We start from the raw sequence: 15,419 nt of genomic DNA, 5'->3' as shown, positions 1-15,419 counted from the left end.
TCCTATCAGTGGGATTCCCACTGACAGCCACACAGAGTACAGCAGCTTTTCCAGGGAAATTTGCACTTCCCAAACTGGAATCTACAAAATTCTCATCTAATGTCTCATTTGGGGTGGAGGGCTGTAGGGATTTCCCACCATGGTGCTCTCAGGATGCATTCAGCTTTGTGAGGGCTTGGTTTTCCCCACTGTAAAAGGCGTTGAAATAAAAAAATTAAAAAATTGTTAAAAATAAAAACCTTTTGTTTTGTCTGTCCCCTAAGGATGAGAGAACAGGGAGGTGGTGGTGAGGGAGTCAGCAAAAGTAGTGAGGGACAAATTTGGGACTTACAAACTCTCTTCTGGCTGAAATCTCAGCAGGGCTTGTACAAACAGGACAAAGTGTGGCCAATTCCTGGGACAGCATGAATAAACTGGAGACAGCCATGGAATGTTTAATGCCTCGTGGTTTCAGTGTTTACTGTAACAAATGGCCACATCAGTTAATGCTGGTAAAAACAGCAAAAAATGAAATGGTAGGAAGGGCTGAATTACATGAAAAAAGTGACAACTTCCAAATTATCTCAAGGAACGGGATTTACCCCAAAGTTCTTGAGGAACTGGCATAAACCATCTTGGGAGCTGCCACCAAACACCTTGGGGGAGGAAAGGGCTTCCAGAAAATGGGAAAACCATCAAATCACTGAGGAGTGATCAGTGACAGATTTGTCAACGTGGAACTGTTTTAAGGGTACTCATTCCCTTCTGTGGTGAGAGGAACAGGAATTGCAGCTTCTCAGCCTCTGGGAACCTCAGTGCAAATTCCCCATGTCCCTCCACAAGTGTTAAATAAAACATGTTTGATGAGGGTTCCCCAACCCCACTGGATTTGGAAACCTCAGCCATTTTTGCTGTATTTGGTGGTTTATATAATGGATTTTGAATTATGTTAATTTCTTGGAGGTCTGTTCCATCAATTCTCATTGCCAACTAATGTTCAGTCTCACCTCACAGGCTTTGACAGAGTGTATTTGCTTTAAATTAATTTTAATCACTCTTTCTTACATTACTCCCAAATTTTAATGAAATGAAACAAATTAATTTCAGTAATGAAGTGAGTTCCATGCTTAATCCTTGATATTTATACCCAGTATTTTAATTTTTTTTTTTTTTTTTTTTTTGATGAGGGGATGTCAGGTTTGCAACCCATTATTTAAGTCCTTACATTTATTGTTTTCACTTTGCATCTTAGTTTTCTTCTGGCCCTCTGAAACACAATACAAAGTCTGGAGAACTCTTTGGCCACTTCTTTTGGAAAGGCTTTGTGCAAAGTTGCCTTCACAAAGATTTCATATAACCTATGCCTGTGACAAAATTATAGATAGAAGTACTTCAAGCAGCAAAGACTCTGGTGGAAGAAACAGCACTCTGTACCAAAAGAATTTTTTTTGTTTTTTCCCTTTAACACATTTTGAAGGAAACTGCTGTATTAAAAACTTGTTTATTTTATTAAAGAGCTAAAGGAATACCACTGAACTTGATCACCCTTAGAGCCCAGCAGAAGCTGTGTGAGGTACCAGCTCTGCCCTGGGAGTTCTCAGGCTCATGTGAGCTCTACATCACATCTTCCTGCTTTAGGGTTTGAAGGGCTTTTCTCCTTTGATGAAACAGGACAAGTGGTCAGAACACATAAAGAAACAGTGAAATTATCTGGGCAACTACAGAGGGAACACAGAAACACAGAAAAGTTTAGTCATTTGTAACTCCTTGAACTTTTCCCATGTTATCTACCCAGTGTCCCCTAATTTAGTGAGTTTACCAAGCTGAGTTTACTACTTTCCTACCTTATTAATATTTAGGAAAGATCCATGAGCATGAAGGCTCCATTTGGGCCAGGAGAAGCTCCCCCTCTGGTTTCTCCCCAATGTGGTGTCCCACAGGGGTTGCACAATGCTGGGTGAAGCTGTGTTTTGCTGCCTTTCCCATTCCTGGTGCTTCCCAAAGAACAGGGTGTGCTGCACACTCACATCTGCACAGAGATCTCTCCACTCTTACAAAGGCAGACAGGGCTCCTCCCTTCCCCCACTTTTCTCACTACTGAGCTGTCCCTGAGCAGAGCACTGCAAAAATTACAGAGCAAACCTTGATAACAAATCAAAACAGGTGATAGCTGATGTGAGGTTGTGAAAAACTGCTCAGGGCTAGGGGGGAAACATCACCTGCCCCCTCCCTTCCTGCCCCCAAACCTGCCCTACTGAGTGTGTGCAAAGCAGTTCATAATTTCCATTCACAGCTTCTGTAAAATCAATGGCATTTTTAGCTGACCAAAGCCAGAGCCCTCCACTCCTGAGCACCTCAACTCCCCTAAACATGAGAGAGTCATGGACAAGAGAGAAACACAAAGGATCAGGATTTAGAAGAATCCCCTTCTATTAAGTGCGGAAGGTCTCCTAAAATACCACTAATTTAGGCAGTGCCATTGCTTCCCAGAATTTACTGGGGGGTGTTTGAGTAAGAAAAGCCATTCCTGCAGAGTGCTGCTGTGCAGAGCAGAGCTCCCACCTTTCTCATGGGCAGGTGGAAGCCAAACCCCATGGCCTGGTGTCCAGAACAGGCTCTAAACCCTTCCAGCAGAGAGAGAGCTCCTCTCCCCACTCACACTGTGGTGTGTCCAGGCACGTGGACAGCTCCAGCAGGGCCCTGGGCAAAATCACAAACTCACTTTACTGCTAAACAAAACAGACACATCACCTGTGTGAAACAGGGCTCAGCTCTAAGTTTGCACAGCAGCTTCAGCTCAACAGCATCTCCACCTCTAGAACACTTACCAACCCATCAGATTACTCTGTCAATCCAAGTATTTTTCAGATTGCAGCTTAAAATTCCCTCCTTGCACAATCCCTGATCTGAGTTACCCCACAGAGCACAGTGAGACAGGAGGCAGGGCAGGAGCAGCTCTGTTAGGAATCAGCATCCTCTGCTTTTGTGCTGCTCTCCAGGTTCTGGCACCTCCTCACCAGCCCTTCAGAATCTGCACATTTCCTGGTAACTCTCCTGAAGTCCATTTCCTGTGTTCCTGCAGATCTCAAAATTAGAGGTTTGCATCTGTAAATTGAGACTTTTCCCACCTACTTTTCCAGGAAAAACAGCTCAGTGAAAGTTTCTGGAATCTCTAGCAAACTTAGCTGATTTTGCCTCCTCAGAACCAGTTCTGTGAGCTGGAAAACCCAGTTCACACCTCTGCTTCCAGAGCAAGCAGCTCCCAGGCATGTGTGCAAGGGAACTCACCACTTCTGCTGGAGGAGGAAATAAAGATCCCTTCATTAAAATTGCCTCCACTTTCAGAAGTGCTGCTCATGCCATCTTCCTCCTCCTGACAATCCTTGTGAATTACTGACTGGTGTGTATTCTGTACACATCTTGTAAAAATAACAGAACTTCTGCTTTGAATTGTTCTCTGAATCTGGACTTTGATGAGATTCTTGTGACTCCAGGACAGGAATAGGATGCTGAAACCTTTCCCATCCTGCAATGGGAAACCAGTGAATTAACTGGGCATCTCAATGTCTGTGCCTGTAACACCAGGGACATATTTTGTACCAGTTAAAGTTAGAAGGGAAAGTAAAGCCAGCCACAGCAAGTACATTTCAAATTTTCCTCTCTAGGCTGTCAGCCAGAATTCAAACATTTAAACCCAACTCATGTTTTAAGACAAATAACCTCTCATTTTCCACCAACAGAAATTTTTAAGAACACAAAGAAAGCAAAAGAGCTGAAGAACATTTATTTTACTGTATCATGACATAAATCTCATTAACACTGTGCTTTGTTTAAATATTAAAATTATTCCCAAGTAGATTAGTCAAGTAAGGGTTTGAATACCATAGGTGCTGGTGCTTTGGAATTCCAGATGTAGTAATCAGAAGAAATCAATTCCCGGGCTAAAGGGAAAAAACAGGCAAGAAAAATAAGCATTACAGGGTGCCTCACAATCAGACATTCCTTCATCCAAGTTAAGTGACTACTAATCCATCCTTACCAGTTTACAGAAAAGGTATAATGGCCTCTTTAAACTGTAAGACTCTTACTATTATTTGAAAATCGTTTTTGATAATGAGACATTTAAAGTCTCAGCTTCAATTACCTTTACTAATGTATCAGTCATGAGCTTAAAATTCAAACAGAGGTTAAGTCAAAAGCAGGTGGATGGCTTGGATTTTGCTCAATGAATATAAATTGCACACTCAATATAAAACATAAAAATGCTGCTTTTTCTGTGTTACAATTTAGGGCTGAGTGTGACCTGTCACAAAATTAACAATGTAGACCATGCTTTTCAAAAGGCATTTACTGAGTTCTGCTACCATGTCTGGCAGAAGTTGCAGCAGAGAGACAGCTACAAATAAAAATGCTTCCATTAGGCAGAGCTGCTCAAGTTTAATGAGTGCTTTCTGTGTGCCATTTAGGGTATTTTTGGTGCAGGCTTGGCAGTGCTCGTGTGTTAACAAAAAGCAGATTTGGGTTGTGCTTCACACATTCTGTGTAGAGCCACATGCACCAAGAGGTGCTGGTGTGGTGACACTGACAGCAGCAGTGTCACCTTGCATGCAGGAGCTGAGTTCTGCACCTGGGCACTGCCAACCCACCCAAAATGTCTCTGACAAAGGTGTCCTAAACAAGGGGTCAGATTAGGGAGGATCATTCACCGTGTCCTCCAAAAAGTTTTGCCATTATGGAGAGCATAGGAACCAGCACAGGGCAGAGAGGAGAGAGCCCCAGAGAGAAGCTGACTTTGTAAGAGCACTCATCTCAAAGGGAGAGGCCTGTCCCTTCTCCAGGGATGCATTAAACATCACAAAAAAACCCCCAACTCAAAGGCAGAGAACAAAAGTCATAACTTCAGTTATGTAATTTTAGTCATTGATAGCCAGTTCATAACTTCAATACAATTCTAGCAACTCACATGCAGTAATTTTGGGCTTCCCTGGAACAAAGATCTGAACAGAATGCTGGTCTACGTAACATCCAGTAAGTGTAAAGTCTGGGATCCTAAAATACAGCTACAAGAAGAGAGGGAAAACACAATCAGATGCACATTGTCACCCTTGCTGTGCAAATCCTGGCACTCTGCGTGTGCAAGGGTACTCCAAAGTGACAGGATGTCAAATCCTCTAGGCAGGAAAACAAAAATCCATGCTGAGGATGTGAGATTTTAAATCAATGTATCTTCAATTGAAGACAATAAAAATTGGCTACTAAGGCCTCTTTTCCCAGAGGCTGTGACTTACTTTGACATAAGCAGTGTTCCCTGTGCACACATAATCAGTTGGGTGCTCTTTGCCCGCGGTGCCAAAAGACAGAGTTCCAGTCAGGGAAACCTCCAAAGATTTGGGGAACTTCTGTCCTAAAGGCAGAGACAGCATCCATTAGACGTCCCCCAGCTGTGCCCAGGCTGCAGAGAAGGGGCTGGGGCAGCAAGGGCAGTCACAGGGGGGAGCTCCTTACCAATGACCCAAACCAGAAGGCTCTTCTCCCGGAACAAATCCAGCTGGCCATAACTAACTTTGTACTCTAACTGAGCAATGGGGCCCCTAGATGGGAGAGAGGGGAAAGAAAACCACTGCAATCACTATCATTCAGCATTTGTTACTGCCTGTTTTGTTACAGAAAGCCAGGAAATGCTGACAGACGTTATTTATGTGCCTACAGACCAATCACACCTATCTGAGCACACTGCTAATTTATGAGAAGAAATTACAGAGCAGGAGGAAATCACTGTGCTCTCAGCCCAGTAATCATAAAGGAGCTGTTGATGTTTTAGTTCACTGATAGTGCTTTACTAACACTATGATCAGCATCAGCAACTTTGTATCATTCCATCTTTGAATTTTCATGATAATTAGGAGGCAGCACGGTCGTGGCAGCTGTCAGAGAGGCTTAGATGAAAACTATGGTTTTAATTTGAAATAACTATATTTTTGATAAGCTGATCTGCAGCTAGGATTAGCAGTCTTAAGGAACAGGTAACCCTGGCCTGGAAGTGATCTCCAGCTTAATCCACCTGGGGGATTGTGGCAGTGTTTCATGTGAGAAGATACCACAGGGAAACAGGATGAGCAACTAAGAAGTGTTTGGAATGTTACCAAATATTCTGGTATAATTCTGTATTCCACCTCATTTCACCAGGATTGGTGTTCACTGGTAGCACCCTGATAGAGCATAATCTGTTATATTGAGCCCTGACAAGCTCATTTTGGGAAGATAACAGAGAAATGGAAGAAATTTATTTAGGCTTTCTTTATTCTTACCTGTTGAAGAAAGGTATACGAGCTTCACAGTACTCAAAAGAATTCTTTATGCTTTCATGGAGCTTTAAATTAACTGTTATTTTTATCTGTGATCCCTCTTCAACGAGCTGGTAACGTCCCAAAATTGGTGGAACAGGAACCTGGAAAAAACTATATTCATTCTCAAGATATATTAACACCATCACCATAAGATTAGTTATACAGTGTTCATTGATAAAGTACTTTAAAAAAGACCCCAAACATTAATTAGTGACTGTGCTAAACTCTTCAGGCTGCTGGTGATAACAGAGACTTGGTGGGCATGCACTTCACATCTCAGCCTGGATATCATTTGCCTAATTCAAGCATTTAAGTGGCTGATTTAAAGTAAGAGCAGCATTGCCAGGCAAAGATATCAATAACTCCTGAAGGTGACTCAGACAACTCAAGTCCTTAAGTGCCTTCCAAGCAGTGTATTACATAAACACCATTTTATATAATGTTTTATTATCTATATTGGACTCAAACTCACTCCAGCATGCCCGTGTGGGCTGATGCCCACACAGGTGTTTTCATTTCTGTTTGAACACTAACAGAAATGTTAGCTGGGAGTGTGCTGTTACCTGGGAAGTGTAGTAACACAGGTCAAAGGAATCTGAAGGAGGAATGAAAGGGAACTTGTAAGGCCCATTGTACACAGAATCGTGCAGGGGCTCAGCACTGGTGGACAGGAGCATGGCAGGGTGCACGGAGGTGACACAGTGATGCACCACGATGTCCTGGAGCGGGGGCGCGTTGCTCGGCAGCGTCAGGCTGAGGGCGACGCTCGGCGCCGAGCCCTCGATGTCACACTGGGCAAAAGCAAGTCAAGACATTGGTCTAAAATACCTGAATCGAGTCACAGTGAGACCTTCAAAAATAAAACACATTTTTAGCATTAAAAATAAATCAAATCCCTACCAATTTTCAGTTGGCATTGATCATTAGTACTAACCACCAGTACTAAGACATCAGTCTCACACACTGGCTGACAATTTAATTAATTAGGCTGTTTTCACACCACCCACTTAATGGATTCCAGCATGTTCTGGATGGCCTCTGTTGGTCCCATGCCAGCTCTGTCACAGCAGAGTGTCCCTTGTCTCATCCCCAGCAGGCCACAATCACACCTGGGCTTTCTTCTTGCATAAGGCCATCCACCCACCCTGCAAAATGACCTGGGAATTGTCCCTCTGAGAGCAGGAAGCTCCTCACCCACACAATCCCTACCAGCATGGCAGGTGGGAAATGACCCAGCCTTTGGAAGTGCAGCATTTAGGTCAGCCTCCTTTGGAGATGAGATTCCCACTGCATGCAAATAATTAAATTCCCACTTGATTAGCAGGTCTCTCTCCTTGTAAAACACTGGCAGCTCCAAATATAGTGTGCCAAGATAATATTGTGTGCTTCCTAAGCATAATTCAAAACAAGGAATGAATGACGGTACAAATTATAGTTACAAATTTTAATATATTTCATAACTATCATGGATGCATTGAGTAAATAGTCCCCAGTTTGTAATATTAAATAATGAGATATTTTAATATTAAACAATGCCCAGGGAAGCCCATCCCTGGAAATGTCCAAGGCCTAGTTGGACAGGGTTTGGAGCAACCTGGGAGAGTGGAAGGTGTCCCTGACCATGGCATGGGGTTGGAATGAGATGATCTTTAAGGTCCTGTCCAACCCAAACCATTCTGAGATGCTACAATGAAAACCACTGTCACATACAAACCATCCAAAATAATTATACAACTAGTTTCTTTCTCCAGGTTCTTTATAAACTGTTCTTATGTCATGAAACACCAGCATTTGTGGGATCAAAATTTTGTTTTAGTAGAATAAGGCAGAAAGTTTAATAATAAACTTTCATTTGGTAGGAAAAATAACTAAAAATGCTCATGTAAAGACACTTGTAGAAGGCATTTAGACATCTCAGCCTGGATATATTTTGTCTAATTCAGGCATTTCAGTGATTAATTTAAAGTAAGGGCAGTGTGGCCAAGCAGTCAAATATTGTCATCTTATTGCAGGGTTTCCATGCTGCTCTCTCCTTATCCCAAAAGTTTCATACCTTCTTGATGTTTCTTGTGGGCAGTATCTCAGAGCACTGACTCTTTCCTCTTCACAAAGCAGCCAGCTGACTCCAGCTCCCTTCTCACCCAGCCACCCCACTCTTTTATAGCACTCTTCTCATTGGTTACACCTGTAGCCTGCTCCTAATCTTTGATAACTGGCCCAGCTGCAACTCCTTAGGGGTAAAATTACTTTCTACACTATGTTTATTTTCTTACACTCTAGCCCCCTACAGTCAAAGGTACCAGTAACTCCTGCATGTGACTCAGACAACAAAAATTGGGAAAATTTTCAACTCAATACATCATTTAACATCAAGTCAGTATTTATTTTGCACATCAAACGCTCTCACCTTGCAGTTGACAGCTCCATAAACTTGCCACGTGTCCACCACATCCCTCTGGTCGTACTGCATACACTTGACCTTCTCAGTGATGCAGACATTGACCTGGGGTTTGCCCTTGTAGGTGCTGGATCTCCAGGCTGGCTGTTCCTTATCCGCAGGCATCTCCTGGATGTCCTCGAAGGAGCCGTTCAGGCTGCGGATGTTGGTGTTCAGGGGGGTGCCCAGGGGACAGGCCTGGACCAGCAGAGTCCGGAGCTGCCCGACCTTGGCGCTCAGCTCGGCCTCGTTTTTCCGGCTGGGAGAGACGTAGTCCATGATGCCCAACAAGAGAGCCAGTCCCTGGGAGAGCCCTCTGACGGTGAGGAGGGGCGGCCGTGGCTCCAGGCTGCCCTCCACCAGCGGCACGCAGGCGTAGATGAGGCCGCTCTTGTGGAAGGCCAGCACGGGCCAGAGCTCGCCGGCGCCGGTGGACACGGAGTGCACGCACGAGTGGTTGATCCTGGTGCAGGTGTCCCGCTGCTCCACGAAAAGGTGCTCATCCACCAGCCTCAGCTCCAGGAGCAGGGCCTTGAGGAAGGCGCTGTCCGAGGGGACGGGGACGCGCGTGGAGCCGTTGAAGGCCTCGGCGCGCAGCTCCACCGTGGGGTAGCGCCTGCGGGGAGGGAATTGGAGCGGCTGCTGGAACCCAGCGCACAGGGAATGCTCCTCTGTCTGCTCTGAGGGGTCCTGACTCCTCCCGGAAGCTCTGCTGGTCAGGGTGACTCTGAGATAGGTACAAGCCTCTTTTCCCAGCCCAGCAGTCGAAGAAGGAGTCAGAATTCTCCTGTTCTCATTCTCAAGGTTGTTTATTATTTCTTATCTATAACATTCTTTCTCCAACCTGCTGAGGTGTGTCTAGCAGGTCAGTCAGAGGCACACTGACCACCTCAGAGGTGGTGTTGTCTTTTTATACTAAAAACTACGTGTACATTTGTCACAGACATCTTTTATGAAAAATCCTTTCCTTAGGATTTTTCCTCCTGAGAAGCTGAGAGGCCTCAGGAACAAAATGGAAACAATGGTTATCTGCTGCTGTGGAATGCAACAGGTGCATCTGGGATTGGTCTCATGTGGTTGTTTCTAATTAATGTTCAATCACAGTCCAGCTGGCTTGGACTCTGTCTGAGACACAAGTCTTTGTTATTCATTCTTTCTTTTGCTATTCTTAGCCAGCCTTCTGAAAGAAATCCTTTCTTCTATTCTTTTTAGTACAGTTTTAATATAATATATATCATAAAGTAATAAATCAGCCTTCTGAAACATGGAGTCAGATCCTCATCTCTTCCCTCATCCTCGGACCCCTATGAACACTGTCACATGCATTATTTACCATAACTCCCCAATACCTATCACCTATGTTAGACAGTGAGCTTCTACTCTAAACCAATCTAAAAGTGCCAACATCACCCAGAAGATGAAGGCTAGGAAGAAGGAAAAAGGACAAGGCACGCCCAAATTCCTCCATCTTGGGACCCCAAGCCCCCATTCTAAAAACCTCAAAATTCTACTTTTCACTCTGTGGCAAACTAATTATTATTCTACTTAAACTTTTGTGGCTTGTAAATCTTCATTTAAGGTTGGTGATTTTTTCCATGGGTCAAGATCAAAGGCACAGGGACCTTGGGCTCTGTGCCAAGGTCTCTGAGCCCCCTGGGCAGGGACTCAAGCCCTCCAGGGCAGCCAGAGGAATTCCCTGGATTCTGACAGACTCACAGAGAAGCACTGCTTGTCAGTGCCATGTGCTGTTGGAACCCAGGGTACAGGGAATATTCCTCTGTCTGCTCTGAGGGGTCCTGACTCCCAGAGAAGCACTGCCTTTAACCTTTGCCCATGGAGAGGGCTTCCAAGACTTTGGATGGACTAGAGTCTACCAGAGTGTGAAACAGATAATATAGTGTAGTTTGTCACAGGGTGAGAAATTTAGGTTTTGGGGTGTTTTAGTATGGAAGTAGATAGGAAGCAATATGGAGGATTTCGGGCATTGTCTCGGGCTGCTTCTTCCTCCTCATCTACTCCATTTTCAGCAGTGTTGGTGGCACAGGATGATTGGGTGAGGAAAGCCACAGTGCAGAGGTTACACGGACAGACAAGGGATGAGTTATTGGTAGAAAGGTAGAAATAAATAAGTTTTAAGAGTTAGTTGGATGAAACAACTTTAAAAGACACTGAAACTGTACATCTGTAGCCATTTTGTGGTGCTTTCCTGCGTGCTAAGTCTGGTGTCGATGGCGTGCCAGAAATGTTGATAACAATAAACAACAAGCTGAACTCTGAAAAAGTCCCGTGCAATTCTCTGTCCTGGCACAGAACTGTCACAGGAGGGTTTCCCCCATCAGGGGAGCTCCCTGTGGGACCCAACAAGAGAGGCAAAACCCATAATGCACCTTTGGGCCACCCAAAATATCACCCCAAAACAGAGCTTCCAGGGCAGAACCACCCAAGCCCTCTTCTGGCTGCAAAAGCATTATGAAAATCTTGGGATTACTGATATTGGGTTTCTCTTCATTGTTCAAACAACTCCCCAAAACCTGCTGGGCCTAAAAATAACTTTGTGTACATGGAAGCCTGCAATAACTTGATAGAAGCTGTGGTGGGATCAGAACATCAATCACTGTCAATAAAACCATTCCATGAGTAGTTAGGGTTCCTTCTAGCAAGTCTACACTTTGAGTAAATGCATTCTTATGAGTAAATACCTATTTTTTAAAATAAAATGTGAATCTGTCCATCTATGCTGGCTGTCACACAAAGGTACAGATTTTTGTATGACACTAAGGAATGACTCCCACCAGTGCAGAACTTCAAAATATTTCTAAGAGGTGAGATCACACTGAAGACAAGTTCTCAGATATTTAAGAAAATGGATGTTCTATGTAATGAAATGCAACTACAACAGCTTTTTGCCTAGATAGAATATACTAGTGCTATAACAATAATAACAATAACAATAATTCCCCACTGTACATGCAATATATATTATTTAAAGCTTTTATGACTTTTTCATAATTTCATTTTATCAAGTATCCAAGATGTAATGATAGCGTCATGGACAGAGGTTTTGTACAATTTAGAATTGCTATGTTGTACCAATAGATCCATTTCATTTCAAGTTTTCTAGAGATAATACTTGAGGAATATCATATTAAATGTTTAAAACTATATCTGGGATTTTTTTTGTCCTACAGCAGTATTGTTTTTTAAAGGGGAGTGGGATGAATTTCTTTTCAAGGTAACCTAAATCCATCAAGAGGAACTGAGGAGTTGTCTTTTAATAAACACCTGAGAAAAGAAAAAATATTACTCCCATGAATGCACTGGTTTTGCCCTGGTTTGGAACTGCAGACTCCCCTGAGTGTCTCTGACATGAAGTCTGGTTTTCCTACATTCTGTCTTGGATAACTCCTCAGTAGTTATCCACAGGCCCTCAGAGTGCCCCTCACAGGTCACACACACAGAATTAAATCACTTTATGGATCATCTTGTAGCAGATGATGTTCTCAGATGTTTGGTTGCAGTCAGAGCCACGCTTGCAGGCCAACATGGGAGAAAAATACTGCACAGATATATAAAGGCCCTCATTTGGTGTCCTTTTTTTACATCTTTTTAAGGACACATTGACAGTCTGCTTCCTAAACTGCCACAGAACTTGCAACCCCAGCAATGTGAGACTTTGTTATATCTATGACCTCCATCTGCAGCACTTCCCTCCTGCTCCTGAGCACTCCCATGGATCTTATCCTGTTGCCTTTAAGTCCCACCTACATCATCTTCCCTTAACTGAGTAGCTGCAGGCAGCTACACTTCCTCAGGCTTATTTTCAGTGACTGTGCTTTTTTTTCTTTGATTCCTAATCAGGCATCAAGGGCTTCTGGGGTTGTTTTATATTTTTCTTGGTAAGGGAAAAGCAAACACAGAGCAAAGCCAGAGCTACAAAACTCATAAACAGGATACAGATGACAGCAAAACACCTCCCTGTGGTCTCACATTTTATTCTGGAGAGCAAAGAAACAAAGTGGGTTTACAGCTCTAAAATTTATGAGGCTTTGCAGAGCCAGGGTGTTGATAAGTGGCTATGTGTAACCTTGGTGAGCAGCTCTTGTTTTTGGCCAACATTTCCAAAACAAGGGAAAAGGAGATATTTCAGTCTGGTTTTGTCTTAGCCAAGTCCCAGTCTCTCTGCTCCATTTGCTGAAGCTCTCTCCACACCACAATCACCTCCTCCTCCCATTGAATTTTACCAGCTGAGGCATTAGATCATTAGTTAGCCCTTCAGATCCCAGTTTTTCAGTATTCCCTTCTAGAAAGTGATGCAAACTTAAAAAAAAAAGAGATGAAAGTTTTCAGGGATGAATGAGCTTCGGTGACTCAAGAGAGAGACCATCCCTGTTGCCTGAATTAAGTTATGAGCAGCTCAAAAAAAAAAAAAAAAAAAGGGGAGGGGGAATGCTTTGATGTCCCTGATGTCTTCCCTGAGGTCAAAGATCAGGGCTCACGTATCTCCAGCTGAGTGCCTAAGTCCTGAAACCAACAGTTTCCATGTGATCCGGGCATTCTTTATATTGTCTGCGTGCTTTGTTGAATTTAAGGTCAGTTAGGAGGATAAACTTGGGGCTTCCACGGCCCTATTATTTCCTCTGGGAACTTGAAAGATCTAAGTCTGGAAATCACTTGAAGCATCGAGGATAGTTTGCCCTTTTCAAAGGAGTGCCACTCCTTGTCTCTGGCGCTCACTGTGTGACAAGTCACTTCAGACACCGCTGTCACCACCCCCCTGCTCCGTGGTGATTACACTCTCCGAGGTTTTGGGGACAAGGCTTTCTCTTTATCTCTGTTTGTAGAGGGGAGGCCTCATCTCTAGTCCTGTAGGTAATACAAGGACCATAATACTAATCCTAAAACAATCAGAGGAGTGTCCAATGGAGAGATCTGTCTGCACCTGAAGATGGAAGATAGTCTACTTACTCTTTTCTTGGTTGTTTTTTCTTTTACTCCTAGGTTCTCCCTTTGGTTTTACTGAATTCAGACTAAGACTGTAGGTCACTTTATCCAGGTCTTTATTTTTTTTTCCCCCACAAACTTTCCCTAGCCCCAGTTATTTTTCTTCTCATTGTCTGGATTTCTCTGAAGTCACAGAAGAAAAAAAAAAGGGGTAACAAATCTTGCCAGCCCAACAAAAGTAACCTGCCTAGCCCAAAGTCTTCCTTCTGCAAGAATTCTGAATAAAAACTGTTCCTTTGGAGGAACAGCGTTCCTCCATCTTTAGCGTTCAGTAACTTAAAAGTCCTCCAATAATTTTTTAAAATGTATTTGTATGTAAAAAATTAACATCAAATGGAAAGCTGAATTTCTGTCTGAAAGTACTCTATTTTATGTACAGCTACAGAACAACATGAAGAGAATATAAGTAAAATACAATTTTGTTAATCTGACAGTATTTCACAATCACTGCCTTGTCCTTTACCATGTTAGGAAGGAGAAGAGCCGGGCAAAATGTTCACAGTGACAAAAAAGAAAGAGGAACAGAGCAAGGAAACTCACGTGCAAAATGCAGAAGCTGTGAAAAAGCTCCCATATTTAGTTGAAAGCACATGAAGCGACCCTGATTCTGAACTTTGGAAAATCGGAGTCAGAAAAGCACAGCACCCAGTGGCGCTGGGACAAGACGAGGGATTTCTTCAGTATCAGATGGGTTTTGGTCTTTTTGCATCTGCCCCACAGGGCAGCAGTGTCCTCCCCCAGGACACCCAGACCCTCCGAACCCCCCAGAACACCAGGATTTCCTCCAGGGCTTCCAGACCCCCAGAACATCCAAACCCCCCAGGGTACCAGAATTTTCTCCAGGACACCCAGACCTCCCGAACCCCCCAGGGTACCACGATTTCCTCCAGGACACCCAGATCCTCAGAGCACCCGATCCCCCCAGAACACCAGGATTTCCTCCAGGGCTTCCAGACCCCCAGAACCCCCAAACCTCCCAGAACACCAGGATTTTCTCCAGGACACCCAGAACCCCCAAACCTCCCAGAACACCAGGATTTTCTCCAGGACACCCAGACCCCCCGAACCCCCCAGAACACCAGGATTTCCTTCAGGGCATCCAGACTCCCAGAGCACCCAATCCCCTCAGAACATCAAGATTTCCTCCAGGACATATAGAGCATCCGAACCCCCCAGGGCACCAGGATTTCCTCCAGGGCATCCCGACCCCCAGAACACCAGGATTTCCTCCATGACTTCCAGACCCCCAGAGCACCCGATCCCCCTCAGGAACATCCGCGCCCCCTAAGGGCATCCGCTCTCCGCCGGGCGCCCGGTTCTCTCCATAGCACCCGGACCCCCAAGAGCATCCGCTCCCCCCAGGAAGACCCGGTCCCTCCAGGGCACTCGGATGCCTCAGAGCACCTGGATCCCTTCTACATCACCGGGACTCCCCAGGGCACCCAGCCCGACCCTCGGACCTGCCCAGCCCGCCGTGCTCGGTACCATCGCTACCTGGAGAAGAGCACGGCGCCGCCGACCGCGGGGTCGTGCTTGAGGAGCCACAGCGCCCGCAGGGCCATGCCGACAGTGGCGATGGTGGCGGCGATGCCGCCGGTGCCGATGGCGGCCGGGGAGGAGCCGCGGCCGCGCCGTGACCGCCCGGCGCAGCCCCA

At 44.7% G+C, this 15,419-nt stretch overlaps 1 protein-coding gene across 1 annotated transcript; it reads right to left on the bottom strand.

The window, feature by feature from the left end:
• Positions 1-3,750: 3,750 nt before the first annotated feature.
• AP5M1 (adaptor related protein complex 5 subunit mu 1) lies at positions 3,751-15,417 on the bottom strand. The gene is made up of 8 exons (XM_071426171.1): positions 15,259-15,417; positions 8,734-9,379; positions 6,890-7,117; positions 6,288-6,427; positions 5,485-5,570; positions 5,268-5,383; positions 4,943-5,039; positions 3,751-3,920 (listed from the first exon to the last, which is right to left on the bottom strand). Exons 1-8 carry the CDS (start codon positions 15,324-15,326, stop codon positions 3,838-3,840), a joined length of 1,464 nt encoding a protein of 487 aa, XP_071282272.1. The 5' UTR covers positions 15,327-15,417; the 3' UTR covers positions 3,751-3,837.
• Between the last annotated feature and the right edge of the window lie 2 nt (positions 15,418-15,419).

The sequence above is a fragment of the Agelaius tricolor genome, unplaced genomic scaffold (assembly GCF_023055355.1).
Source record: "Agelaius tricolor isolate 1412-34295 unplaced genomic scaffold, bAgeTri1.0.p SCAF_5, whole genome shotgun sequence".
In the NCBI taxonomy this organism is placed as follows: Eukaryota; Metazoa; Chordata; class Aves; order Passeriformes; family Icteridae; genus Agelaius; species Agelaius tricolor.
Note: the sequence above shows the minus strand (reverse complement) of the source record. Positions and strands in the feature narration are given on the sequence as shown.